The following is a 27,595-nucleotide window of genomic DNA, read 5'->3' as shown; positions in this document are numbered from 1 at the left end:
CAGAGAGGTACAGTGACTTGCTCAGCATCACACAGCTCTTCTGTGGCAAAGTTGGGACTTAAACCCAGATATCTCTGGCCAGGAGCCTCTGCCTTTTCTGCTGTACAATACAGAGGGGAAGACAAAGGGGCTTATTGGGAGGAGAGGGTCCAGGGTCCCTTCAGTGTGGTACCTCCTGTGGCCTTGACATTTGTGAGCCCAGGAATGTGACCCTTCTTTGGGCCTGCCTCAGCCTCCACTGAATCTGAGCCCTGGGATGGCGATGGTGGCCTCAAATGCGGAGGAAGTGGTGATGGTCTTGGGCAGGGCTAGCAGAGGAAGTGGCAGGGGAACGGGGCGGTGTCAGGGTGGGGAAGCTGGGTGCTTCTGAGGCCCTTGTGGGTCCTAAGGTGCTGAGCACTCCTGTAGGCTGCCAGCAGGGAGGGAGGGACAGGCAGGGAGGAAGGGACTTGCAAAAGAGCTTCCTCCTTCTACCCCCTCCTCCCACTCTCCATGTGCTCACTCTTCTTTCTCTTCCCCTTTCTCTCTGCTTTCCCCTTTGCTACAGTTTTTTTTCTTCCTTCTCCTATAGCTTATTTTTTCCTCCTAAGAACAGGCTGTACCAGAACCAGAATTCAAGCCCTAAGGGTGGCAGGTGGAGGGTTAACCACTCTGCTGGTGACTAAAGAGTTAACATTAGCCAGCCTCCAAGTCTAAGGAGGATGGGGGCCACTGAGAGCAGTTGAAGGAAGCACAGCCGTTTCTGCCTCAGGACCTTTGCACTTGCTGGTCCCTCTGCCTGCCACTCTCTTCCGATGACTGCACAGCTGGCTCCTTCTCATCCTCTGGGTCTCAACTCCCATGTTCCCTCCTGACCACAGTGACAGCTCCCTGCTGACTTCCTTCAAGGCTCCTGTCACAAACTGGGATTCTCTTGTGTGTCTCCTTGTTTATTTTCTTTCCTCTCTGGAGAACGTAAGGTCCTGGAGAGCAGGGAATTATCCATCTTTTGTGGATAACAGGTATGTGGTAGATACTGAGTTAATAACTGCTGAATGAATAAACGAGTTGTAGTAAATGCCAGACCCCGGCTCCCCCCTCTCTTTAGGCAGAACAGCACTGTGGTGATGAGTGCAGGCACTGAAATCAGTTCTGAGCTTTCTCCTGGCTTTGCTGCCTGCTTGCTGTGTGACCTTGGGAAAGTCACCTCACCTCTCTGAGGCTCAGTATCTTGAGCTGTAAAATGAGGATCAAAATAGTGCTTCCCTCAGGGAATTTGTGAAGATGGAGACGTGTGGCCAACCCTAACACCGTGCCCAGCATGGAGGAAGGAGAAGTGAATGGGAGTGTTGTCATTGTGATGATGATGATGTTCTCTGCGGGTTGACTAGATTACCTGGCCTGGCTTTCTGATGATTGACAGGCAGATCCCCTTGGGGCTCCTGGTCCACCTCCCCTTGCTTGTTACACTGGAGGCTGCTCCTGGGTAGACGCTGGTGTGTCAAGTCCCGGGGATCAGCCTAAAGCTTACGGCTGTGTTATGAGGTTGAACATGATTCAGTGACAGTAAAGAAGGCTCCGTCCAGCCTTTGAGAAGTTCCCTGCCCGGGGAGGGCAGTCTCAGCTCCATGCCCGCCGTGTGACCAGTTGATCCAGCGTAGCCAAGGCCATCCTGGGTGGCTGGAAGAGCAGCATTCATGCCCTGGAGGGAGAAGCCAATGCCGGTGCCTCACTTCCCTTCGCCCTCCTTCCTGGAAAGCTCCAGCCTGTCTTGTCTGGCAGCCCAGACCCAATTCTTGGCCCTCTGAGGTGGTTGCCACAAAGCTGGCATTGTCGCCCTGAGGAATGACCCCATCAGAGCTGGCATGCCTCTCTGTTGGGCCTTGAGATTCTTTCTACCTTTGATTTGCATCTTGGTGGGCTCTGGTGCCAGATTGGGTAGGCCTAGTTCTTTCTCAAGCCTCCTTTTCCTTCGAGTGCCTTCAACACCCCTGCACCCACTTCGAGGTGACAGCTGGGGCTGAGGAGAGGTGACTGGTGTGCCTCCGTTCATGAGGAACCTGGAACCCCAAGCACCAGTGCCAGCCTCTGTCCCCCATCCCGACCTTCTGATCCGTCTGCAGGACCGCCTGCGGGGACCAGCGAGGTGCACCTCAGAAGACCCCTGAATCACCCCACACCTCCCACAAGAGTCCTCCTCACAGGCTCTGGACTTGGTGATGCCCTTCATCCCATGAGTCCCAGCAAGGCCGTTGTCTTTGCTCAGTGACCTTGGGCAAATGATGTCACCCTTCTGAGCCTTAGTTTCCTTTTCTGAAAAAGGGGGATAATACAGTCCCTTTCACAAGTGGGACCAAAGTGTCTTTACACCTGCAATCTTACAAGGCCAGTTCCTAAGGGCACACTGCAGAACTGACCCAGGCTTGGCCTCACATCTCAGTGCTCTCTAGGGTACCCACCTGTGTGACCCGTGAGGCCTGGAGTGACCCTGCCACTTGGAGACCTGTCTGGCAAGCTGTAAATCAAGTCTCAGGCTTTTGGACGCAGCACCCTGTGACCAGGGTAGAGAGCCCAACGACAGGGGATTGGTTAGATCTACGGTGGACCCACCATTCAGTCTGCAGTAGTTGGAGGGGATGCTGTGGTAGGTGTTTTGTTATCTGAAGGGCTGTTCATGGCATATTGCTAAGTAAAAAGGAGAATGACAAATCAATGTATATAGTCGAATCCCATTTTTATGAAGTATGCAAGGACACATTTGTGGAGAGAGAGAGACAAGCATGAGGGGACAGTTGTGGGGCGTGCACTACGGCCCAGCCCTACTCTAAGCGTCTTTGACATATTAATCCACTGAATGCTCACGACAGCCCATGAGGCGGGAACTGCTAACATCTTTATTGTACCAAGCAGGAAAGTGAGGGACAGAGAGGTCACGTAAGTCCCCTGGGGTCACACAGCTGGGAAGTGTTAGGGTGGGGTCCCAGACAAGTCCAGGTACCTCTGTACTGTGGAATCCTGGGAGGAGGTGCTCCAAGATGCTTAAGGCAGTTATCTCTGGGACGATGCCTGGTTTGATTTTCTTCTTTGTACCAGTATATTTTGAAGATGCTCTTTAACGAGTGTGTAATGCTTTTGGAATAATAAAAAAACAGCACAAAAAGTACTGTTGATTGAAAACACAGGGCAACCTTAACTTCTCTGAGATTTGGGACTGACTAGAAAACAAGGTTGATAAGAGTACATGACCCCCAGTTTGTGGTGAAGATTGAGTGAGGTGAGGCTTAAAGGTGCCTGCATGTGCAAGGAGTGGGTCGGGGGCGGCGGCCTGGATAAAGGTGCTTCCTTCCTCTGTGCCGTTGACCCCAGGCCACCCGCCCCCCGTGACTCAGCACCCAGTCCTCTCCCAGTCCTCTGGGTAGAGGGAGCCTGGGAAAGGTGGGAGCAGGAGCCTCCAGGAGGCAGAGCCCCCGTCACCTGTCCTAACTGCTTTATCAGTGATGCGCGGGGTTGGATTCCCCAGAACTTTTGAAGAGCTGAGATCTGAAACCTCTCATATCCCCAGCCAAGTTGGGCAGGTTGCCTGGGTTTTTGGCCAAGGCCATGAGATGGTATCTTTGGGGCCAATCCTGTTCGGGTTTTACTTTTTTATTTGCTGGCCCAGAAGGATTTGGAGCCTCAGCATTTCCCTGCTGTGCCAGGACTGCGTGCCAGGCTTCTCCTCTCCAAGGGAGAGAGTATTAAATGCCCGTCTTTGGAAGCCACGTTACTCCTCTGCTTTTGTGCTTCATAATCTTTGCCATCCTTAAGTGTTACTTGTTCTGAAACTCAGCCGTTTCATTTGTCACTGAACTGAAACTTGGCCCGGCGATTATTGATCAGGAAGTGGTTTCCTCTCATTAACTGTGTATGTCCTGGCCCAGTCAAAGGCTTTGGCTTTCCCAAGGTAAAGAGGGCCCATCTTCCCAAACCAGAGAACAGATTAGATTCAGGAATCTAAATGTGTTGAGGAGACAATGGACTTCGTGTCACTTTCCTTTCTTTTGTGTGGAGGGCCTCATTTCTCTCTGTTTACAAGGAGATACACATACCGATTCACTCCTCCATCCATCCATCCACCCACCCACCCATCCATCCATCCATCTATTATTTTAAAATACTTATTGGCCAGATAGAATAACAGATACCTTGGTGAATGAGATAAACATGGTTTTAGGCTTTTGAAAACCAAAAATACACAGTCCCACTGAAGGCAGTAACAACCAATAGTCAACTGACTAACCCATGGTGGCTTATAAACTTTTTCATGTCACTGGTATTATCTCCATCTCCAGCAGGAAACTAAAGTCTAGTTTCCTGTCTTCACCAAGGGCACGTAGCTGGTAAGTAGTAGAGTTGGAATTTGAACCTAGGTCCTTTGTTGTTTCCATTCCAGAAATTACTTGCTAGAAATTAGCCCATTTCCAGGACTTCCCTGGCGGTCCAGTGGTTAAGACTTGCGCTTCCAGTACAGGGGGTGCGGGTTCGATCCCTGGTCGGGGATCTAGGATCCTGTGTGCTGTGTGTTGAGGCCAAAAAAAAAAAGAAAGAAATTTGCCCATTTTTCAGTTTACTAAGTTGGGGATATTGGATGGAGTAGCATTGGTACTTGTAAATAGAACTTTGTTGGCTGTGGTGTAGAGGGAAGAAGAGAGGCTGGTTGTTCACAGAAGCCAGCAACAAGGTAGGCTCTGGTGCCTTTTGGGAAGAAAGGAAGACTTGATGATTGTCTGCTCCCTAGACATACCTTTCATTCCTTTATCGCTCTCACGTTCATCTGTTCTCCCATCCAGCTATTCATCCTCCTGGTCACTCACTGTCCTATCCATCTGTCAATCCATCCATCTGTCCATCAGCCCATTTACTCATCTACCCATCTATACATCAGCCCACTTACCCATCTTCCCATCCACCCACCCATCTATCCATTCATCCTCCCACACACCCATCCTTCCACATGCCTTCCCTCCCACCCATCCTCCCATTCATCTAGCCACTTACCCATCTGCCTATCTGGCTAGCCATCCTCCCATCTTCCCACATACCCACCCTCCCATGCTCCCATCCATCCACTGGCTGTTCTGTTCCAGGCTCTCTGGGGCAGAACAAGATGAATCAGACACGGGCTTAGCCTTTCAGAGCTCACAGCCAGGTCAGAGAGAATTTGTGAACACAAATGACTATGGCACCAGGCGGTCTGGTGAGGAAAGCCCTAATAAGGTGTGAAGAAGTTCTAGCAGGGCAGGGGGGCTGGGGTGCTGGGAACATTTCACGGAGCAGGCTGTGGTTGAGTTAGACTTTGTGGGATGGTTAATTTAAACACAGGTGTGGCGAAGGCACTCCAGGTGGAGGAAAGAGCATAAAGAAAAGCATGGACGTAGGAAGCAGTCAGGCACTGGCTGTAGCAGGAGGTGAGCGCAGGGGAGCGGTGGGATCCTGGAAAAGTGAAAGGGGCAGGTCACCAAGGCTTTGGGCCGGGAACTTGGGCTTGATCGTGCCAGCAGCAGGGAGCCATTGAGGGTTTGCCCTAAGAGGGTCTCTGGTTAAAGGCAATGGAGGGAGACGTGGGAAAGGGGGATTGGCACACACAGCGGTTGGGTGGGAGCCCCTGGAGATTTCCCTCTGGAGGGCTTCTGAGGGGAAAGAGCACTGGGCAGAGAGCTGGACCTGAGTCGAACCCTGGCAGCCACTTCCTAGCTGTGTGACCTGGGACAAGTCACCTTCTCTACCTGGGCCTTCGTTTTCTATAGGAGGAGGTGGCAGTACTTTGCATCCCTTGTGGACCCGTGCTGGCTAAGGTGGGGCGCTCCTTATCCTGCCTCAAGAGACCATAGGAGGCCTCAGCAGGCCTTTTTCATCTTGGCCCGTGGTGCCTATGGCTCCACTCTGCCCACCCACTCATGCCCACCAGCCCGGGGGCGGTGGCAGCATCTGAGCCCAAGGCCATATCTGCCACCCATCCTGTCCGCAGCCCTCAGACCACCCTGTTTGAGTTGATGTTGGGCCCTTCTCCTGCACGTAGCCGGTTCTGCTGTGACCCTGGTTTCCTCCGGGCCCCGATTTCCTCCTTCCTTAATAGAGTTGAAGCCTTTCCCGCGACTGGTAACCGTCATCACCATGCAAAGATTAAGTGTGTTCAGGCAGGAATACCACAGCTGTATACTGTGGGGCACAAACCAAGCCTCTTCTTGGTTCCAGTGGCTTGAACCTCATTTGACACATGCCTGGCCCAGCGTCCAGAATCAATCAAGGGGATGGGGAAAACAGAAACCTTTCGCCTTGACTGCTCCATTCTTCAGCTCTGACCCACCCGCCTGGGCTGCTCCTCTGACAGGTCAGCTGGGAGCCTTTCCTCACGCCTGCTGCCCAGCCAGGTTGCTAGGCGACCTCACGAGCATAGGATCACCACCCAATGTTCTTCTACCCACTTTCTGCGCTCAAGCCCTTTGCTTCTTCCTAGAGAAAGAAATGCATGTTTCTGAGGCTGGGTCTGGGAGTGTTTTAGATGCTCCCTCACCTCTGTGAGAATGCCTTTTCTGCCAGGTGCAGCCTTGAGTGCAGAGCTGCCCACTTACCAGAACTTTCTGCAGTGATAAGACTGTTCTGTATCTGCTCTATTCAGCATGGTAGCCACTAACCACATGTGGTTATTAAGCACTTGAAGTGTGGTTAATGTAACCGGGGAACTACATTTTAAATTTCATTTAATTTCAGGTAATTGAAATAGCCACATGGGGCTAGTAGCTACCATATTGGACAGCACAGCTCAAGTGGGTTCCCGAGAGGAGAGAGTGCCCATCTCTGGAAACATTTAAGGCAAGATCTGGATGAACTGGTCAATTTCTGTGCCCCAACCCCAGTCTGTCCTCACCGGGCCCCCTGTGGGTAATTGCCAGATGTCATTGGGTGAAAATAACCTTTAGAAACCACTTGCATTCCTCATGCTGTGTCTAAGCACCTCCCCGTCCGGAGGCACACACAGTTTTCCCAGAGTTATAGCTTAGCTACAATTTTATCATCCAGCTTTGTTTACTTATTATGGCTTAATTATTTTTTCTCTTTATCATATTATTTTCCTAGTTATCATTTTAAAGGGTTGCTTAATATCCCACTAAGTTAACCATCATCCTATAGTTGAACATTTAGGTTACTTCCACTTTTTTGCCATAATTATGGGCTAATGTGAATGTGATCCTAGTACATGTCTTCTGTTGTCTTTTTTGGAATTATTTCCTGACCTTACATTCTCAGGAATGAGGGCTAATAGGCTTAAAAGTTATTTTCAAGGCTCTGGAAACCTATTGCCAGTTTTCATCTTTACAAGATTGAATCTGTTTATATTCTTGTCAGTAATCAGTTTATGCATTTTACCACTGGTTTGGTTACCAGCAGTAGAGGTGGTCATTTTTCCTTGCTTTTTTTTTTTTTTTTTTGGCCGCACCTTGTGGCATGTGGGATTTTAGTTCCCCAACCAGGGATCAAACCCGTGCCCCCTGCATTGGAAGCGCAGAGTCTTAACCACTGGACTGCCAGGGAAGTCCCTTGCTTTGTTAATTTAAGAAGTGTAAAGTGATCTTCTCCGCTTTTTGGGAAGAGAGTCTTGGCAGAAGAATCCCATGGTTTCTGTCTGCCTGTGGCCCGTTAGTAACCACGTTTCCCATCTGGGTCCCTGATCCTAGATTATCAGTCAGGTCCTCCGAGAGGCCTCAGTGAAGGTCACTTTGTAGGTCATGGTGCTCTTGGGAGTGAAGAGCGCCTCGTTACACAGATGTTGGATGGTGAAGTATTTCCATAGGTGTCTGCTCTCTGCTGTAATAACCTCAGCGTTGGGGAGCTCATTTCCTTTTTGGTGCAAATGACAGTCATCCAAAGGAGAGTTTGTTGGCTCCCTGAGGAAAGTCTAAGGGCAGATTCTACCTTCAGGATCAGCTGGCTCCAGGTGTTCGCAGACCCTCAGCATCTGCCCTCCTCCATTTGTGGCTGGTCTCGTCTTCCCTGGTCTTGGCCTCACCCTCAAGCAGGCTCTTCAAAGGGGTGGCAAGGTGGGCTATGAGACCCTCCAGCCTTCTGTTCTGCCAGTTTAGCAACCCCAGAGAAAGAAAAAACTTATTTGCTGATAATTTTACAGAAAAAAAAACAACAAAAGCAAACCAAAAGACCACTCAGGTACGACCCTGTTGGCCTGCCACTGGCTGTGACTGAGAGGGTCAGGACTGAGTGGCTGGGCTGGGCTGGGCTGGGCTGTGTGCCAGGACCAGGTGGGCTCAGCAGCGCCTCATGAATCCCTGGCGCTGAGACTGAAAGAGAGACGGCTCCCAAAGGGAACTGGAGTTGTGAATCCGCAAGGGAAAATGGATGCTGGCCAGTTCCCCTGCCGCCCCGCTTTAGGATTCATTTCCAGGCAGCTCCACCAGCTCCCAGGCCTGAAGTGAGCTGTGCCGCAGCAACGCGCCCTCCCAGGCCCTTCTGCTTTTGTGCTCTCATGTACTCTGTTTTGGTTCTACAGATAAGGCAGCTGTCACAGATCAGACTCTGGGCACTGCATGACCTTCACAGACTCAGTTTCCCCATCTGCAGACTGGGAATTGGGAGTTGGGGCTTGGGAGGGGTGGCTAACGTTCCTTCTGGTCCCTGAGCTCTGTGATATCAGCCCTTTCCCTGGAGGAGGAGGGAGGGACACAGTGGTCAGCCTGCAGCCAGGAGGGAAGAGGAGGGCCTGGGGGCTGTGCCCAGCTGGCCGTCTCTGTGTGGTTGACTTTCAGGAAGCTCCCAGTCCCTGACTGGGCTGGCTGGGCCCTTTGGGTGGGGCAGGGCTTCTTCTGGGAGGGTTGTTCCCACCTCCTTCGGGCTGGGCCCTGCGCCGCACAAGGGGGAGGATTGTTCCCACAGAGGTGCCTGGGCAGAAAGCACAAGTGGCCACTGTGTGTGCGCTCTCAAGGGTGTGGGCTGAGGCGTTAGTCACTGCCGGCCAGCGGTGGAGGGCTGGGTGGGCGCTCCGCCCGTCTTTTGCTGGACCCCAGTCTTGCCTCAGCCGGTGGGAGAGACGGACGTCAGAGGCCACAGACGGCCACTTGTTCTTTATATGACTTCTTGCCTATCAACTCCCGTGGGTGCCCCGTCCACGTGGACCACCCTTAGCTTTCCAGTGCCCACCCACTCCCCAAGATGCCCTCACATCAGACCCTGGAGAGAGCTTGGTTATCATTTCCCCTCTCTCCTACTGCACAGAGGGGGATACAGAGGCCCAGAAAGGACCTTGGCTGAATTTACAGGCACCTCTGGCAAAGCGGTCATGGACTTTGAAGTCACACAGGCCCCAATTCAACTCCCAGCCCTGCTATTTTACCTGCTGTGTGACCTTGAGCAAGTGACTTCACCTCTCTGAGCATCAGTTCTCTTCTATATATATAAAACGAGGCCCTTAATAATAACACCACCCTATTGTAAAAATTAATTGAGGGGATCTAGCAGTGTCCTCTCAGGCCCTCTCTAGGCTCTGCTACTTCGGAGCTAGTTTCATTTTCAGGCTCCCCTTGGGAGCACGATGACCTAGAAGCTCCAGGACTGTGGTAGGCAGTGCTGGAGGCTAGCAGTAAAGGAGGGCTTGGGGCAGCAACTGTTCTGAGGTTGCATTTCATTAGCTGACTTGATTACGTGTCTATCCCTGAACCAATCACTGTGGTTAGAGGGAATGCAGTGTTCTGATTGGCCGGCATAAGTCACCCGCCTGCTTCTAGATATGGTGGTGGAATCAGCCCCGTTACAGCTTAGGGACTGGGAATGAGAGTGGGTTGGCTCCTCTGAAGAAAAATCAGGGAAGGGTGAATTATGCTATGGGAGGACAATGATTCCAACCTGCTGATTCTCCCTCTAGGCAGAAACTCTTCACTAGAAAAGTGCCTCACACATAATATGGACTCAGTAAATAATGGTTGAATGAATGAATGAATAGAATTAAGCTGATTCCTGCCAGCCTAGTGTAGTAAAGAGAACACTGGACTGGGAGTCAGGAGACCACCACAGCTCACAATCCTGGGTGGGTCCTGATAGCTCCCTGAGCCTCAGTCTCCTCATCTGGGAAATGGACATGATGGCTGGCACCTGCCTTAATGACTCTTGGGCAGATTAAATCCTGGCAGTTTCAGTCCTCCGCAGCTGCCAAGCGCTCTGACGCTGAGAGGTTGCTATTGGCTTTAGCAAAGGGAGATGGAGCAGGGAACACTGGGCACTCGCCAAGAAGTGCGTGCTGGGAAGTGATTTGGAGCTCAGGCTCTTTGAGCCAGGCAGGCTTGAGTTTGTATTCAGCCTTCACCTTCCCACTTGCTGTGTGACCTGAGACACTCACCGTGCCTCTCTGAATCTCAGTTTCCTCATCTGTAAATTGGGAATGCTGATATTTGTCTCTAAGGGCTGCCTTGAGGATGAAATGAGAAATTCCACTCAGGGCCTGTCGCAGCACACAGTGAGTGCTTAGACAGTGTTAGCTGTTTTTATCTTCAGCCATCATTATGTTCTCTGTGGCCTCAAGGTGATAGATTGCTGCTGTCACCTACAAATTGGCACTTGCCATCTACCTCTACAAGGATTAAATCATGAGCTGCTGCAGCTGCTGTCTTTCAACAGCCCCTGAAAGGAGTTCAGGGTGGAGAGCAGAGATGAGGCGCTCTGTGCACTGGAAAAAACTGGCAGAACAGGTCTTCAGATAGTTAGATATTTTCAGAAGACAATTTTATGAGCCCAATTCTTGTATCTCCTCATATCTAGAAAAGCACTAAAATCCTTCATGGTGACGTCTGCTCCTCGTGACTAGCAGTAGCTTTCATGAGACTAGCAGAAACCTGCAAAAAATATGTGTTTGATTGCATGTACTCCCCCTTCACCCAAATCACATGTATACTGACCTTCCCCCCTACCTCTTTAGGGCAGTTTCTCAGAGCTATCTGAAATGCTGTCTCCTGGGCTGTAGTCCTTGTTTTGCCCCAAATAAAACTTAGCCCACAACTCTCATGTTGTGCTTTTTTTTTTTTTTTTCAGTTGACAGTACCTTAACCAGGCTTTTAATTTGGCCAAGTCGCTTTATGTACCACGATTGCTACCAACCCCTTTCTGGCAGGCCCTGGGTCTCTGTGAAATCTGAGTGAGGTGCTGGGCAGTGGGTGATTCTCAATGTTGATGTTGGCACCCCGCCAGAGGCTGGGCCCCATGGTCAGTGCTGCCTTTCAGGATGGAGGGCAAAACAGGTTTTGTGCGCTCCTGGAAAACGGTCCCCGCCTGGGCCTCACCTACCTTCAGGAGAAAATAGTCCTTTTGAGGAAACCCAGGAAAAGGTGGCTGCAGCCTCCTTCACCAGCTCTCAGGAGTGAAAGGTGAACTCAGCTCTCCCTGTGCCGCTGTGGCTGGGGGCTGGGAGGGCATCTTCAGGGTGGTTGCCTTGGTCACCTGGCCCTAGCTCTGGCCACCCACTAAGCCCGCTCCTGTCTTCTCTGTAAAGGAGCAGAGTGGGCCTTAACTTCTCTCTGGATTTGGAGAGGAGGAGGAGAATGAGTACTGTACAATGTGAAAGGATACTTTGATGGTCCTCTAGTGGGACAGAAGAAAATCAGCTTTACAAGAAATGAAAAGGCAGGCACATCATCAGTTGTGTGTGTGTGTGTGTGTGTGTGTGTGTGTGTGTGTGTGAGTGTGTGAGAGAGAGAGACAAGCCCAAATGCTAAATCAATGAGTTTCTAAGGCATTCTGAACAAGCTTTCTAAACTGAGTTCAGGGGGGAGGACCCCACCCAGCTAGGGCCGAGTGAGCAGCGTGAATTCTAGGACAGGGACTGACCTCGGGGGAATGGCCCCGCATGAAATTCCCTTCCCTGAACGGAGCTCCTGGGCCAGATATGGAAGGTTCCATACACTGTGGCCGCCAAGAGTGCAGAGCCGGGAGCGGGGCTGCCAGCGTTCCAGATCAGCTTTGTCACCCAAGTCGCTGGGACCCTGCCTCAGTCTCCTCATCTGTACGTGAGATAATAATTGCACCTACATGGTAGGGTGGTTGAGGAGATAAATGAGTTAGCACAGGTTGACGTGTGGACCAGGGTCCCTTGCAGAGTGGGTCCTTGACAAATGTGAAACCATGATTGTCACTGCTTGGGACTTGGGGACTTTGCAGCTCAATTAGCAGAAACATTTACCTAAACTGGGAGTAAATTTACAAATGAGCGTATAAATTGCCTATTGGCATCACTCCCTTCGAGAAGGTTCCCTAGCGGGGCTTGGCACCCCCTCCCAGTTTCCACCCCCCACCCCCCATAAGCTCACCGTCTCGCCACAGGCAGTAGAGGGGTGGGTCTCTCCAGCTGGCCCTTGAGCTCCTTGAGGCCAGGAGGAGGGTCACTGTGTCTCTGCATTGTGAGTGCCCCGTGCAGGGCTGGCCTGGGGGTGCTCTTGCCTGTTGGCATCTGGTTTCAGAGGCTTCTGAATTCTGGAGATGACAGGGGGACCTTGTGTGATAGTGGAAAGCGCTCGGAATCCAGGAAGTTAGAGGACCCAGATTCACATTTTGGTGCTGCCTCCCTAGTTCCAGTCCCGTCCCCTCTCTAAGTCTGTGGAATGGGGTGTCACATGAGCTGATGTGAATGCCGGTTGTCATCCACAGGGGTACTTGGGCATGCGGGAGCGACTCAGCCATTGGCGTTTCCAGCGGATCAGGTGGCAGAGTTGTCCTGTTAGGCGAGTGGCGTGCGGTGCTGTCCACAGGAAGGCACCACGGTGGAGTCCAGGGTGGCTCACTGTTTCCGTGCTTTCCACACCAGACTGCTGTTCAAAGGCTGCAGACGAGCAGCTGGCTTTTAGGCCCGTGTTGTAGGAAAGCATGCTCTCTTTTTAACACCAGGACACCTCTCATCACCAACAGCAGCATGGTGGGTGGGTGCTCCCAGCAGCAGCCCTCGAGGCTCACGGGACCACCTGGGAAACAGTGGGCCCTGCACCCTTTTCCTGGGCACCAGCTCATCGTGGGTGAAATTGCTTGCACTATTACACGGTTACTTCTTGCTCGCTCTCAGTTTTTAAAATCGTGGTGAAATATGCATAACATAAAATTGACTGTTTTAGCGAATTCTAACTGTACAATTCAGTGGCATTATGTATGTTCACAGTGTTTGTGCAGCCTTCCCCACTATCCATTTCCAGAACTTTCTCATCATCCCAAACAGAAACTCTGTACCCATTAAACACTAACTCCCCATTCCTGCTGGTAACCAGCCCCTGGTAGCCTCTATTCTACTTTCTGTCTCTATGAATTTGACTACTTTAGGGACCTCATTTAAGTGGAATAATGCAATATTTGTCCTTTTGTGACTGGCTTATTTCACTTAGCATAATGTCCTCCAGATTCATCCATGTTGTAGCTTGTGTCAGAATTTCCTTCCTTTTTAAGACTGAATAACATTCCATTGGATGTATATATAGTCCTCCCTCGGTATCCCAGGGGGATTGATTCTGGGACCCCCCGCAGATACCAAAATTCATGGATACACAAGTCCCTTATATAAAATGGCATAGTATTTGCATATAAGCTATGCACATCCTCCTGTATACTTTAAGTCATCTGTAGATTACTTATGATACCTAAGTCTATGTCAGTGCTGTATAAATAGTTGCCAGGTACGTGGCAAATTCAAGCTTTGCTTTTTGGAACTTTCTGATTTTTTTTTTTCTGAATATTTTTGATCTGCAGTTGGTTGAATCTGAGGATGTGGAACCCAAGGATGCGGGAGGGCTGACTGTACCTCATTTTGTTTATTCATTCATCTGCTGATGGACACTTGGGTTGTTTCCACCTTTTGGCTCTTGTGAATAGCGCTGCTATGAACATTAGTGTACAGATACTGCTCAAATCCCTGCTTTCAGTTCTTTTGCAAACATACCTCAGTGGAACTGCTGGGCCATAGGGTAGTTCTATGTTTAACTTTTTGTGAAACTGCCAAATTCTTTTCCACAGTGGCTGCACCATTTTACATGTCCACTAGCAATGCACAAAGGTACCAATTTTTCCACATCCTCACCAACACTTATTTTCCGTTTTTAAAAAGTTATAGCTATCCTCATACGTGTGAAATTCTCCCTTTTTCATCAAATAAGAAACTGTTGTTACGACCAGGTGAAATGCATCTAGGAACTACTTCCACTGTAACTGGTGGGCACTAAAAACCCTTTTCATTTTACTTTATTTATTTATTTTTGGCTGCCTTGGGTCTTTGTTGCTGCACGCAGGCTTTCTCTAGTTGCGGCGAGCGGGGCTACTCTTCGTTGTGGAGCATGGGCTCTAGGCGCGCGGGCTTCAGTAGTTGTGGTGCTTGGACTTAGTTGCTCTGTGGCATGTGGGATCTTCCCGGGCCGGGGCTCAAACCCAACCCCCTACATTGGCAGGCAGATTCTTAACCACTGTGTCACCAGGGAAGTCCCTCATTTTACTTTTAATGTATGTGAAATGATGCAAATAAATGCACGAAACATTCTATTAAAGTTTTAAAACAGTACAGAGAGAGTGAAAGTGTCCTTTGAATCTGTCCCCATTTCAGGCTCCTCCCCAGCCTGCTGTCAGGCAGTATCTCTCCAGAGTTTTCCATGCAATTATGTTCATGTGTGAGCATTTATAAAAGAGTAGTTTTCCATTTTTTTATATAAAAAGCATCATACCACTTTTTTTTTTTTTAAACATCTTTATTGGAGTATAATTGCTTTACAATGGTGTGTTAGTTTCTGCTTTATAACAAAGCACACCACTTTTATTGTTCAGTGACTTGGATCTTTTACTGAACAATAAACAATCTTTCCATGTTGTTGTTTCTAGATCTATGCTGCTCTTGTATTTTTATTTATCCTATAGTATGGGTGTATTGTACTTAAAATAATTTATTATTAACCACAGAACATTGTTCCTCATGCATGCCCTCCTGAGCTGACATAACGAGCGAGCACTGGCCATTGTTGAGAACAGCGTACCTCCTACTTCAGCCTCTCATCCGCATCTGGACATCTGGCCTCTGTTTCCCACTCACGTGGGCCTCTCTGAGCTGGCCTCCAGGGGTCAGCTTCCTGCCGACCATGGCTGCTGACCTTCCATGTCTTCACTTTGCAGGCCAAGAACAAGGAGACAGGTGCCTTGGCTGCCGCCAAAGTAATTGAGACCAAGAATGAGGAGGAGCTGGAGGACTACATCGTGGAGATTGAGATCCTCGCCACCTGTGACCACCCCTACATCGTGAAGCTCCTGGGGGCCTACTACTATGACTGGAAGCTGTGGGTAAGCTACCACCGCCTGTCCCCCTTGGCTCCCATGGCCTGGGGCCACCGGACCCTGCCTGGTTCTAAGGGCCTCAACACTTTCTCAGCTTCTGCTTTGAGGGCAAGGGCTGGGGCGAGGACAAGGTGAAGTTGGGGGGCTCTGGTTCCCCTGCCCCCTCTTTCTGCAGAGCCTCCCCACTTTGGGGGCCAGGGGTAGTGGTTTGGAGCGGGAAAGAACTCTGAGACTCTGCTGCCTGGCCTCGAATCCCAACTCTGCTTGGATAACCCTAGGCAAGTTCTTAACCTCTCCTTGCCTCAGTTTCCCCATCTGTAAAATGGGGATGATAACAGTACCTAGCTCACTGAGTTGTTCCTGGGATTAAATGAGCTAATTTATGATGGGTGCTTGGAAGAGTAGCTGGCACATGTCAGAGTTCGCTGAGTGTGAGCTGTTTTATTATTTGTTGTGGTGGCATTGTTATTACTACTGCTGCGGCTGCTCCAAGGGGATGCCTTTCAATGGCAGCACTAAAGGGAACCCTTTAATAGCCCCCACTCTCCGTCAGCAATCTCATATTTTGAGGTGCACAGTGCAGATACAGCTTCAATCCCCACCTTCCCAACTCAGCATCACCCTTGGAGGAATTGCGGGGTGCCCTGGTTTTCATAGAGCCTGTCCTGCAGAATGGCTCCCGCATTGATGTTCTCCTAGTATTAATGCCTCTCAGTTTATAAAACCCAAACTTCCTAGAAGGTACATGTTTCCAAACTCCCTTTTCAGCCAATGTTGAGCCCGTAAAACATCATATTTACGTTCCTAAAACTCAGCATAACATTTGTAGCGAAATGATGTACAGGAAATCTCGTGAATTCTAGATGTAATTAGAAGACTGTCAGAATCACATGTAGACAGTTTGCAAAGGGAGCGAGGGTCAGTGGGGCCTGGGCATCTCGGAATGTGCCGGATCTGAGAGAGAGGCCCAGGCTCGTGCTACTGCAGTTACCAGTTGTTAATAATGATTTGGTGGTCAGGAGGGGATTTTTTTTTTTTTGGCGTGGCATGCAGGATCTTACTTCCCCAACCAGGGATCAAACCTGGGCCCATGGCAGTGAAAGTGCCCAGTCTTAACCACTGGACCACCAGGGGATTCCCAAGAGGGTATGTTTTAAGCATTGGACCTCCTATCACGATAGTTTATCATGTACAGGGAGAGTGTTACTATGTGTTAGTTACATTTTAGGAAATTAATGGGGAGTCTTGAGTTGACACGTCATGCTTTATAATTTTTCCCATTTGAAATAATGTGAAATAGGCTCCAAGTTGATTCTTTTTGCACAGAATGCCTGATTTTGAGGAAGAGAGCTACTGATGCTTAATGGGGAAATCTGTGTTTCATTTGAGAAAAGGATCCTGTTATTTAAGAAAACGAAAGGAGTGGTTTAGAAACCACTGTCAAAGTTCATCCCTCTCATTTCACAGAAATGAAGGAAGCCAGTGTCCGAGGGGGATGAGAACTTGGCGCCCCAGCTCCGCCCAGAGCTCTGTCCACTAAAACTGGTTGCCCCGCAATGGAGGCCAGCTTTCTTTTGCTTCTCTGAGCATCTCCTTGGGGAGTCTTCTAGATGTCACTGGGGGGAATAAAACCACCATCACCTGACTGTCAGCTGTGGATTTCAAAGCCTTTCCTCATCCACTGTTTCTGGGCACCTTGGAAGGAGAGCCGGGCAGGGGACTGGTCACCCTTTTCCAAAGGGGAGGGGACAGACGGACAGAGAGGGCAGGCTCTTTGCTCATGGTCACATAGCTGAGGCCCAGGAAGCTGAGCCTATGCATTTCTTCTGTCTTGATTCATGGAGCTGCCTTTTAAAAAATTTTTCTTCTTTTAAGAAATTAAACAAATTTAAAAATATATGGCTATCAGAGGAAAATGAGAGTATACAGAAAAGCAAATACAAAAACAAAAAAGATTAATACCATCCAAATCTTTACACCAAAGATAACCACTGATAACATTTGGAATATATTTTTCTAGACTTTTTCTATATATACACACACTCATAGTTATTAAAAAAAGATGAACTTACACCAAACTAGTTACTTCACTTTTTACCCTTTGTATTTAAGATATATTAAGAACAACTTTTCACGTCTTAGGGGAACAGCTGCATCTTCATTTTTTTCTTTTTCTGTAGAATTCCATCTTCTGACTATTGAGCATTTAGGCCGTTGCTTTTTTGAAAAATTTTAATTGCTGTTATAAGCAACTCTGTGATGGACATCTTTGAATTTTTGTGTTCTTGCCTGAGAACCTCTTTAGGAGAATTTTTAAGATTTTTAAGTGTCTATTGCCAAGCCGGTCTCACAGAGCCACTTTTTTTTTTTTTTTTAAATTAATTTATTTATTTTTGGCTGCATTGGGTCTTCGTTGCTGCGTGCGGGCTTTCTCTAGTTGCGGTGAGGGTGGCTACTACTCTTCATGGTGCGCGGGCTTCTCATTGCAGTGGCTTCTCTTGTTGTGGAGCACGGGCTTCAGTAGTTGTGGCATGTGGGCTCAGTAGTTGTGGCTCGTGGGCTCTAGAGCGCACGTTGAGTTGTTGTGTCACAGGGGCTTAGTTACTCCATGGCATGTGGGATCTTCCCGGACCAGGGCTCGAACCCGTGTCCTTTGCATTGACAGGTGGATTCTTTTTTTTTTTTTTAATAAATTTATTTATTTGTTTATTTATTTATTTTTGGCTGCATTGAGTCTTCATTGTTTGGTCTTAGTTGCTGCACACGGGCATTCTCTAGTTGCAGCGAGCGGGGGCTACTCTTTGTTGAGGTGCACAGGCTTCTCATTGCAGTGGCTTCTCTTGTTGTGGAGCACGGGCTTCAGTAGTTGTGGCACGCGGGCTCCGTAGTTGTGGCTCGTGGGCTCTAGAGTGCAGGCTCCAGTAGTTGTGGTGCATGGGCTTAGTTGCTCCACGGCATGTGGGATATTCCAGGACCAGGGATCGAAGCTGTGTCCCCTGCATTGGCAGGCGGATTCTCAACCACTGCGCCACCAGGGAAGTCCTGGCAGGCGGATTCTTAACCACTACACCACCAGGGAAGTCCCCAGGGCCACTTTTGATATTATACAAGTGAGTTTTTCCATCAAACCACCTAACTACAACACATACGCACACCCACCCACCCATCCATCCATCCATCTATCCTGCTATCCATCAACACAATCTTCATTGAATTGCTGATTACGTACCCATTAAGAAAAACATGTTTTATGTGTCTGTTCCCATTATTGTTTGTGACTGGATATCAAGTTCATTATGTTCCCAAGTCCAAAGATAATACCAACAACAGCTAACATTTATTGAAGGCTTACTGTGTGCTGGGCCTTTTGCTGTGCATTTTACTTGCATTATGTCATTGAATCTTCATTCTTTGAGGTTGTTGCTTTATCCTCATCTTATAGATGAAAGTGAGAAACAAAGATACTAAGGAAGTTCCTCCCTGCCAGGCCACACAGCTAGAAAGTGGCAGAGCTGGAAAACCCGATGGAGAAAAAGGACAATTTATAACTGGCCAGTGGCTGTGATGAGGTTGTTTAAATAGATACACCAGAATTTTCTGTCCCAAAGTTGTCACTTTAGGCTGGTACTTTCTTATCCAGGGCTGCTGCTTTGGCTAAAATCATTTCTCACCCTCCTCTTTTGTACTTGCCCCTATAGCCTATATTTGTTACTTTGTAGACCCTTAAAGGTGCCATCTCTTCATTTTTGAAGATTTGGGTTTTAGACATTGTGAAATCAAGGACAGTGGCCCTGGAACTGGGTGGATCAAGACGGACAGAGGGTTTCAGGCAGGAGGATCAGCGTGGGCAGTGGTGTGCAGGCGGGAAAGGTGTGGCATGTTGGGATCACGGGTGGACTAGGTTTGGGGCAGCACGTGGTGAAAGATGAGGGCAGTCATAGGAGGCGATGTTGTGGAGAGCCTTGAATGCCCAGGTGAGGAGTTTGTACTTGATCTTTTTTTTTTTGGCTGTGTTGGGTCTTCATTTGTGTGCGAGGGCTTCCTCTAGTTGCGGCAAGCGGGGGCCACTCTTCATCGCGGTGCACGGGCCTCTCACTATCGTGGCCTCTCTTGTTGCGGAGCACAGGCTCCAGACACGCAGGCTTAGCAGTTGTGGCTCACGGGCCTAGTTGCTCCGCGGCATGTGGGATCTTCCCAGACCAGGGCTTGAACCCGTGTCCCCTGCATTAGCAGGCAGACTCTCAACCACTGAGCCACCAGGGAAGCCCCTGCACTTGATCTTTTAATAGATCAGTGGTTCTCAAACTACAGCCTCTCGGACCAGTAGTATCAGCAGTAGCACTTGGGACCTTGTTTGAAATGCAAAATATTAGGTCCCAGCCCAGACCTGCTGAATCAGAATCTCTAGAATAGGGCCCAGCCATCTGTGTTTTTTTTATTGTTGTTGTTTTGTTTTTTTTAAAGTTGTATTGGAGTATAGTTGATTTACAATGTTGTGTAGCCATCTGTTTTAAGGAGCTTTCTAGGTGACTCTGATGCTTGTTGAAGTTTGAGAACTATTGCTTTAGGTAATAGGGACCCAGTGGCAGTCTCACAGGGAGAGACACAAATTTTGCGTTTTAGAAAGAAATCAGGTCTGAGGGGGCAAGAGTGAAAGCACCGAGACTGACCAGGAAGTGGTAAGAATAGACTAGGCCAGAAGTCCAAGGATGTGAGATGGGAACATCATTTGGTCAGGAAAGGATTCAGAGAAAGGAACATTTGAACTGGATCTCGAAGGATGCATAGCTCTCCAAGGGATGAGAGAAGGAGAGGCAGTCTGAGGGACAGCATGTACAGAAGTGTGTGGAAGGGAGGAGTCTCATTCTGAGATATAAGCTTGAAGGTGCACCAACTTTTTGGTTCTTGCCTTCTGTGTGATGATTCTTGGCCCCATCTTGTGGCCAGGCCAGGCCTTCTGTGCGGCTCCAGGAGCCAGTTTTTCTGCGTGGGTGTCTTTGACAAAATCAGCCCTGGCCTGGGGTCCACTCTCAGGGGCTGGGCTTTGGGATGAGAAATTAACTGTTGCCCAAGTGTCCTGGGCCTCTTCCCCAGCCATGGCAGCCAGGGATGGACTTTGCCCAGACGGGGTGGAGGTCACTCACCAAACCACCCTACCTGCAACGTGGCAAGATTAGCTCATTTTCTTCTAGAATTTGTAATCTTCGCAAAATCCTTCTAGTGGTTTCTTATGACCACTTCTGCTTTTTTTTTTTTTTTAAATTTATTTATTTATTTTATTATTTATTTTTGGCTGTGTTGGGTCTTCGTTTCTGTGCGAGGGCTTCCTCTAGTTGCAGCAAGCGGGGGCCACTCTTCATCGTGGTGCGCGGGCCTCTCACTGTCGCGGCCCCTCTTGTTGCGGAGCACAGGCTCCAGACGCGCAGGCTCAGCAGTTGTGGCTCACGGGCCCAGTTGCTCCGCGGCATGTGGGATCTTCCCAGACCAGGGCTCGAACCCGTGTCCCCTGCATTGGCAGGCAGATTCTCAACCACTGCGCCACCAGGGAAGCCCCCCACTTCTGCTTTTGAATATCAAATGGTAAAAGTGGGGGAAAAAAACAACCCCAAATATTCTAAACCAGCACCATCCAATAGAAATATAATGAGAGCCATATATGTAATTTAAAAAAGAAATTTTTTTTTTTTTTTTGGCCACACTGCTCGGCTTGTGGAATCTTAGTTCCCCGACCAGGGATTGAACCCAGGCCCTTGGCAGTGAAAAATGTGGAGTCCTAACCACTGGACCGCCAGGGAGTTCCCTAAAAATTTTCTAATTGCCACATTAAAGCAAAAAGAAACTGATGAAATTAATTTAAATAATATAATTTATGTAACCTAGTATATAAAACATATTATCATTCTGACATGTCATCAATGTAAAAATTATTAATATTTTACCTTTTTTTCCTTCTAAGCCTTCAAATCCAGTATATGTTACACACTTATAGCACATCTCAATTCAGGAGCTAAATTTTCATTAGAAAATGCTTGATCTGTATTTAGATGTCATAAAATTTACAGGTGAAAAAGTAGATTCACATCCCTAGGTTGTTCCAACGTTCTTAAATATATCCCAATAATAGAATCGAGTACCAGTTTGTTTGTTTTTTTTAAATTTTATTTATTTATGGCTGTGTTGGGTCTTCGTTTCTGTGTGAGGGCTTTCTCTAGTTGTGGCAAGTGGGGGCCACTCTTCATCACGGTGCGAGGGCCTCTCACTATCGCGGCCTCTCTTGTTGCGGAGCACAGGCTCCAGATGCGCAGGCTCAGTAATTGTGGCTCACGGGCCTAGTTGCTCCGCGGCATGTGGGATCTTCCCAGACCAGGGCTCGAACCCGTGTCCCCTGCATTGGCAGGCAGATTCTCAACCACGGCGCCACCAGGGAAGCCCGAGTACCAGTGTTTAAACTTAAATTAATTAAAAGTGAATAAAATGATACATGTTGTTCTACAGTAGCCACATTTCAAGTGCTCAATAGCCACATGTGTTTAGTGGCTCCTGCATTAGACAGTGTAGACAATGCAGCTCTGGATGTACACCAGGCCCTCCACGTAAGTGAATGTGGGAAACCCTGGGCTGAACTCATGAATTTCCTTCGGTTTATAACTGCCCCTCTCCCTAACAATCCCATCCCCCCGACCCCCACCCCTAGCCCTGAGCCAGATTTTGCCCTCTGGGAAAGTCTTTCAAGGGTTAGGTCTCTTTTCCTACACGTCTTATGGGAGTGAGACAGAGACAGAGTAACATGATGGTAAATGTTTAACAATAAACTCTCTGGGAACAACAGCCCTGGTTTATAGCATCTGCCAGTTTCTGTGGTGTATTCCCACCATGGTCAATTTCAAGCTAAGACAAAATGTCACTAACACAGAGTTGGGAAGAGATGCGGTAGCACTCCATGATGAAGTTATTCCTGCCATACAGATACGATAGATGTAAATAACTTTAAGAGTAGAGAGAACACTAGAATGTGCTAAAATAATTAGGGAAACGATGAGTTTTGAGTGTTTATCATCTTTGTTGTTTTTAATTCAATTTTTAAAATAATAAGGTTACATAACAATTTTAAACAATGGTTATGTTACCAGCTTACAAAAATTCCTGAAAATTTAACAATCAGTCCTCACAAGCCAGTGAAAGCTGGCTCTGGCACACCTCTGGAGCCACACCAGAGGAGTGTTGACTAAACCGCAGAATGCTACAGCTGGATGTCATGCAGCCAACATCTCATTTGAAAGATGAGGCAACTGCAGACCAGAGAGGGTCCGGAATTTACCCAAAGTCACACAGTGAATTAGTCACAAGCCCAGACATACAGATGTCAGAGACTGTGGATGAGAGGCCCTACTCATGTCACACTGCCCTATGAACAGCCCTTCCACAGCTCTCCAGAATACATTCCAAACCCGTTACCTGGTACACAGGCTAATTATAGTCCATCTGTCAGTATCTTCCCAGGCCTCTCTTCTCCAGCTGTTCTAAGCTACTTGCAGGTGGTACGTCCAGGCCTTTGTTTGTCTAGCGCCTTCTTCCAGGCAGGCCCTCCGCACTGTCATCTGCAGAGTCAGCAGGAGCATCGCTTCTTCCATGAGACCTTTTAAATTCTTCCCTGGTACCTCTAGGTGGAACTTACCTCCTCTTCCTCTTCTCTCTGCTCCTTAGTTTTCTCTTCTCCTACCAGTCACATTTTAGTGCCTCTGTGTCTTGGTGTCTCCCTCCTCCGGTAGACAGGACCCTGCTTTTGCTCCCCCAGGGCTGGTCCAGAGCAGGGGAAGGAGTGGAGGTCCAGGCAGACCCCCTCCCCTTTTGGGGCCAGCCCTGCCCTGGGGAGACTGAAGGCAGTGGGGCACCTGCAGCCCACAGACCATACCCTGGGGCCGACATTGCCCTTGCTTTTTTTTTTTTTTTTTTAAAACATCTTTTTTTGGAGTATAATTGCTTTACAGTGTTGTGGTAGTTTCTGCTGTATAACAAAGTGAATCAGCTATATGTATACATATATCCCCATATCCCCTCCCTCTTGTGCCTTCCTCCCACCCTCCCGATCCCACTCCTCTAGGTGGTCACAAAGCACAAAGCTGACCTCCCTGTGCTATGCAGCTAAAACATAGGCAGAACACTCTATGATATAAATCACAGCAAGATCCTTTTTGACCCACCTCCTAGAGAAATGGAAATAAAAACAAAAATAAACAGATGGGACCTAATGAAACTTAAAACGTTTTGCACAGCAAAGGAAACCATAAACAAGACAAAAAGACAACCCTCAGAACGGGAGAAAATATTTGCAAATGAAGCAACTGACAAAGGATTAATCTCCAAAATATACAAGCAGCTCATGCAGCTCAATATCAAAAAAACAAACAACCCAATCCAAAAATGGGCAGAAGACCTAAATAGACATTTCTCCAAAGAAGACATGCAGATGGCCAACAAACTCATGAAAGGATGCGCTTGCTTTTGACCAAAGCAATTCTCCAGCTATTGGTAGCTTGCAGGGAGGAAAGGAGGAATCTTCCTGCCTCTGAAGCTCTTCCTTTCTGCTGAATCTGGCTGAGAAGTGAAGGTGGCTGTGGAGTCCTGCTTTGCAGGCTGTGAGGATTTTGAAAGCTCCTTCTGATTGGTTCCTGACCCCTCATTGCCCTCAGCCTTTTTGACAGGACAGCAAACCCTATGTCTTGATCTGTTACCTATTCACCGCGGGACTTCTGGCTCCTATCTCTAGAAGCTTGGGTCATCGTGGGGGAATTAAGCCTGCAGCCCTGTCAGACCATAGGGTTCTCCATTTATTCATGTAAACAAGTGTCTGTTGAATTCCTTCTTTGTGCCCAGCCCAGTTCAAGCCCTGAGGATACAGATCGGCCAGGTCCCGGGCCTCACTGGGCTCAGAGTCTTGTGGTAGAAGCAGATGATATGGAAGCAAATGAAGAAGTAAATGAGAGGACTTCAGCAAGTGATAAGTGTGTGAAAGAAAAATAAACTGGGAAATGGGATAGAGGTTCCCAGGGTAGGGTCAGGAACAGGTGCTTTAAATAGGATGGATAGGGAAGGCCTTTCTCGTGAGGTGACCTTTTAGCTGAGGCCCCAAAGGAAGGATGCAGGGCAGACCTGCAGAAAATTCGGAGGTGGAAAGTTCTAGGTAAAGGGAATAGGAAGTGCAAAGGCCCTGAGGCAGGAGCCAGTGAAGCCTCTAAAGGACCAGACAAAAGTTGTTGTGGCTGGAGGATGGCAAAGGAAGAGAAGCAGAGAACCATATGAAAGGAGACCAGATTGTCATGGCCTGCTGTGTGCTAGGCCCTGTTCTAGGGACTGGGGATTCAGTAGTGAACAAGAGTTACAATTCTCACACTCATGGAGCTTACAGTCTGGTGGGGAAGATGGCCAGTAAGCACAGAAACACATAATTCAGGTAACGATAAGGACCATGATGGGTATGAAATCAGAGGTGTGGCTAGGGACAGGGCAAGTCACCTTCTGTGCATGGTCAGCAGGACGCCTCTCTGAGGAGGTGACGTTTGAGAAGGACCCAGTCAAGGGAGGGTCAAGGGGACAGCAACTGCAAGGGCCCTGAGGTGAGAGCATGCTTACTGCATTCAAAGGCAGCGAGGGGCTGGTGTGCCTGGGATGGGGTGGGGGTGGTAGGAGATGGGGTCAGGGAGGTAGGGGTTGTGGTCTTATTGTAGGTGTTGGGAAACCTCTAGGAGGTTTCAAGCAGTCCAGCGTCTGCCCTCTTCCTCGGCCATTAATCTGATTAGTTTCTGAGTCCCTTTGATTCTTCTCGATGTCTGTCTCATGCATTGTCTTCCCTACCCTGCAGTGGAGGAACTGGGACAAGTCCTGGCTCGTAACACCAGTTGAGATCTTAGCTAACCTCTGAGTCTCTAGCTCTTTATCCCTAAAATGGGGATGATAGTAGCAAAACCTCTCCCATTGTAAGAATTAAGTGAGGTCGGGAGTGGGCAGCAGTGTCTGGCACAAAGTGGGTGCTTAGTTAATGCCATTGCTTCTCTCTCCCCTCCTCTCACAGTCCTTTCATTCCATTCCCACTACACCCTCACCCCCTGGTTTGTGGCAGCCTCTTCTCTTCTGGCTTTTCTGCCTTTCACCTGATGAACCTACCCGAGGCTTCGCTGTGATCCATGTCACCCCCAGACAGTAAGAAAGGTGATGTCAGGGTGGATGAAGGAATCAGCACAGGGTGAGGAAAGCCCTTTCACGTGCACACAGCCAGGCCTGGCCACCACCCCTGGAGCCCTGGCACAGGAAAAGTTCAGAAGTCCCTCTGCCCCCAAGTTTTGTCTGGGCAGAAAGTTTTACACAAGTTTATCTGCCCAGGAATCTCCTTGCTGACTACCAAACAAAGCATTGACTCCTTTGCTTGCGTGGAAGGCCTCCACAGTTGGAGAGCCTCCCTGGATTTTCCCCCCAGGTATGAACTTGTCATTCTCGAAGCTAAAGAGCTGTAATATTTATGCAACACTCTCCGTAGGGCTGCCTCTCCCAAACCTCATTCATTCTCCTACCTCTGGAATAGTTAATATTTTTTTAAGGTGACTCACTTTTTAGAAATTAACTACATTAATTGAAAAAGAAACTTCCGTCTCATTACCCGAAATGGAAAATTAGGACCCACTTGCCATAAATAGAAATAAAACAAAATAAACCACTTCTGTTCCATTCTGGCCCAATCCCTTTGCCTGCCAGAGCCCTCAGCCCAGGACCTGTGCTCCCTGTTAGGAGGAAGGTTGTCACCACGGGTCTCTTTAGCGCTCGGCAGTGACGGGGCTTGGCAGGAAGGACAAGCACGGTGGAGGAACTCCTCTCCCCCGGTGCCGTGCAGTGCCCCAGTCTCAGGACCTCCGCCTGGGGATGCGCCCAGGCCAGGGGTGTTTGGGTCTGGCCAAGCCTGGAAGGCCAGAGGTTGGGGACGGTCCTCTTAGGACTGAGGCGGGCAGGCTCAGCAGCTTGTCCAGGGACACTCAGGGGCCAGAGGCTGGGTTTGGACCCACCTCTCCTGACCCGAAGGCCAGTGGTCTTGCTCACCCAGCTCACGTCTCAACTCTCATTGTCTACACCTGGGCTTTCCCAGCATTCTTAGCTGTGAAATCCTCCTCTGTTGAAATCTTCACGGAAGTCCTGTGGCCACAGAGAAAATAGCAGCTGCCCTAAGCTGGGCAGGCCTCCTGTCACCCTCAGCCCCCCACTCCCATGGTGGTCCCCAGAGTAGCTTCCAAGCCTTTTGGACTCTGTTTGGTCTGCATCAGGGTTTGGATCATTTTCTGTGTGGCGGGGAGCTGTCCTGTACGTTGTAGGATGTTTAGCAATGTCCCTGCCTCTACCCACTAGATGCCAGCAGAACCCCCATCTCCCCACTCAGTGTGACAACCATAAACGTCTCCAGATGTTGCCAGATGTCCCCTGTGGGACAAAACCGCCCTCGGTTGAGAACGACGTGTCTCTGCCACTCACGGCCTCTTGTTGTTGGGAGGAGGAGGGTGTCTGCTAGAACGGGCCTACAGACACATTTTGTTTGGCACGTGAGATGGTTTTAGAAATTTGCTGCTAGCATTTGTCAGAAGATGGCACATAAAGTTCTGGCCTTTAGACTTTTCTTGAACAACCTGAAGATGTGGCAGCAGTTGCCTGGGGCTGAGCAGCAACAGCCCCTTGGGTGGAGATTTGCTCTCTAATTAGCCTCAGACCTCACTACTCCCTGCTGTCCCCAATACTCAGCCTAAGGGCTGTATGTTATTGGTGTGTGCCACTGTTTTTCATTCTTTTTAAAAAAATTTTATTGAAGTATAGTTGATTTACAATGTTGTGTTAATTTCTGCTGTACAGCAAAGTGATTTACGTTCTTTTTCATACTCTTTTCCATTCTGGTTTATCACAGGATGTTGAATATAGTTCCCTGTGCTATACAGTAGGACCTTGTTGTTTATCCATCCTATACATACTAGTTTGCATCTGCTAATCCCAATCTCCCAATTCTTCCTTCCCCCTTGGCAACCACAAGTCTGTTCTCTATATCTGCCACTGTTTTTCTTAAAGTAGAATTGAGAGGATATATTTCTCATTCCCATGTCTCTATTGAAACTGAGGAAAGTGCAGATAAGCAAGAGGACTGTGCTCTTAGAAAAGTGTGCAAGATGACATTTTTTCATACAGGCAGAGCTGCTTTGCCCCGTAAGTTAGCTCCTCAGACCTGGTGGCATTTAAGCTAGGACTCCTGGCCTAGGGAATGCAAAAA

General features: G+C 48.8%; 1 protein-coding gene across 2 annotated transcripts in view; it reads left to right on the top strand.

Annotated features, from left to right (window-relative positions):
* STK10 (serine/threonine kinase 10) overlaps positions 1-27,595 on the top strand; it is a 120,616-nt gene that overhangs the window by 8,646 nt on the left and 84,375 nt on the right. For both annotated transcript variants that reach the window (XM_082380858.1, XM_082380859.1), the window contains exon 2: positions 15,145-15,309. In XM_082380858.1, coding sequence (XP_082236984.1) covers positions 15,145-15,309 — 165 coding nt within the window. The remainder of the gene's footprint in view (positions 1-15,144; positions 15,310-27,595) is intronic.

Source organism: Balaenoptera borealis (genome assembly GCF_965194805.1).
Source record: "Balaenoptera borealis genome assembly, chromosome: 2".
Taxonomy (NCBI): Eukaryota; Metazoa; Chordata; class Mammalia; order Artiodactyla; family Balaenopteridae; genus Balaenoptera; species Balaenoptera borealis.
The sequence above is the reverse complement of the archived record's forward strand: the minus strand, read 5'-3'. Positions and strand labels throughout refer to the sequence as shown.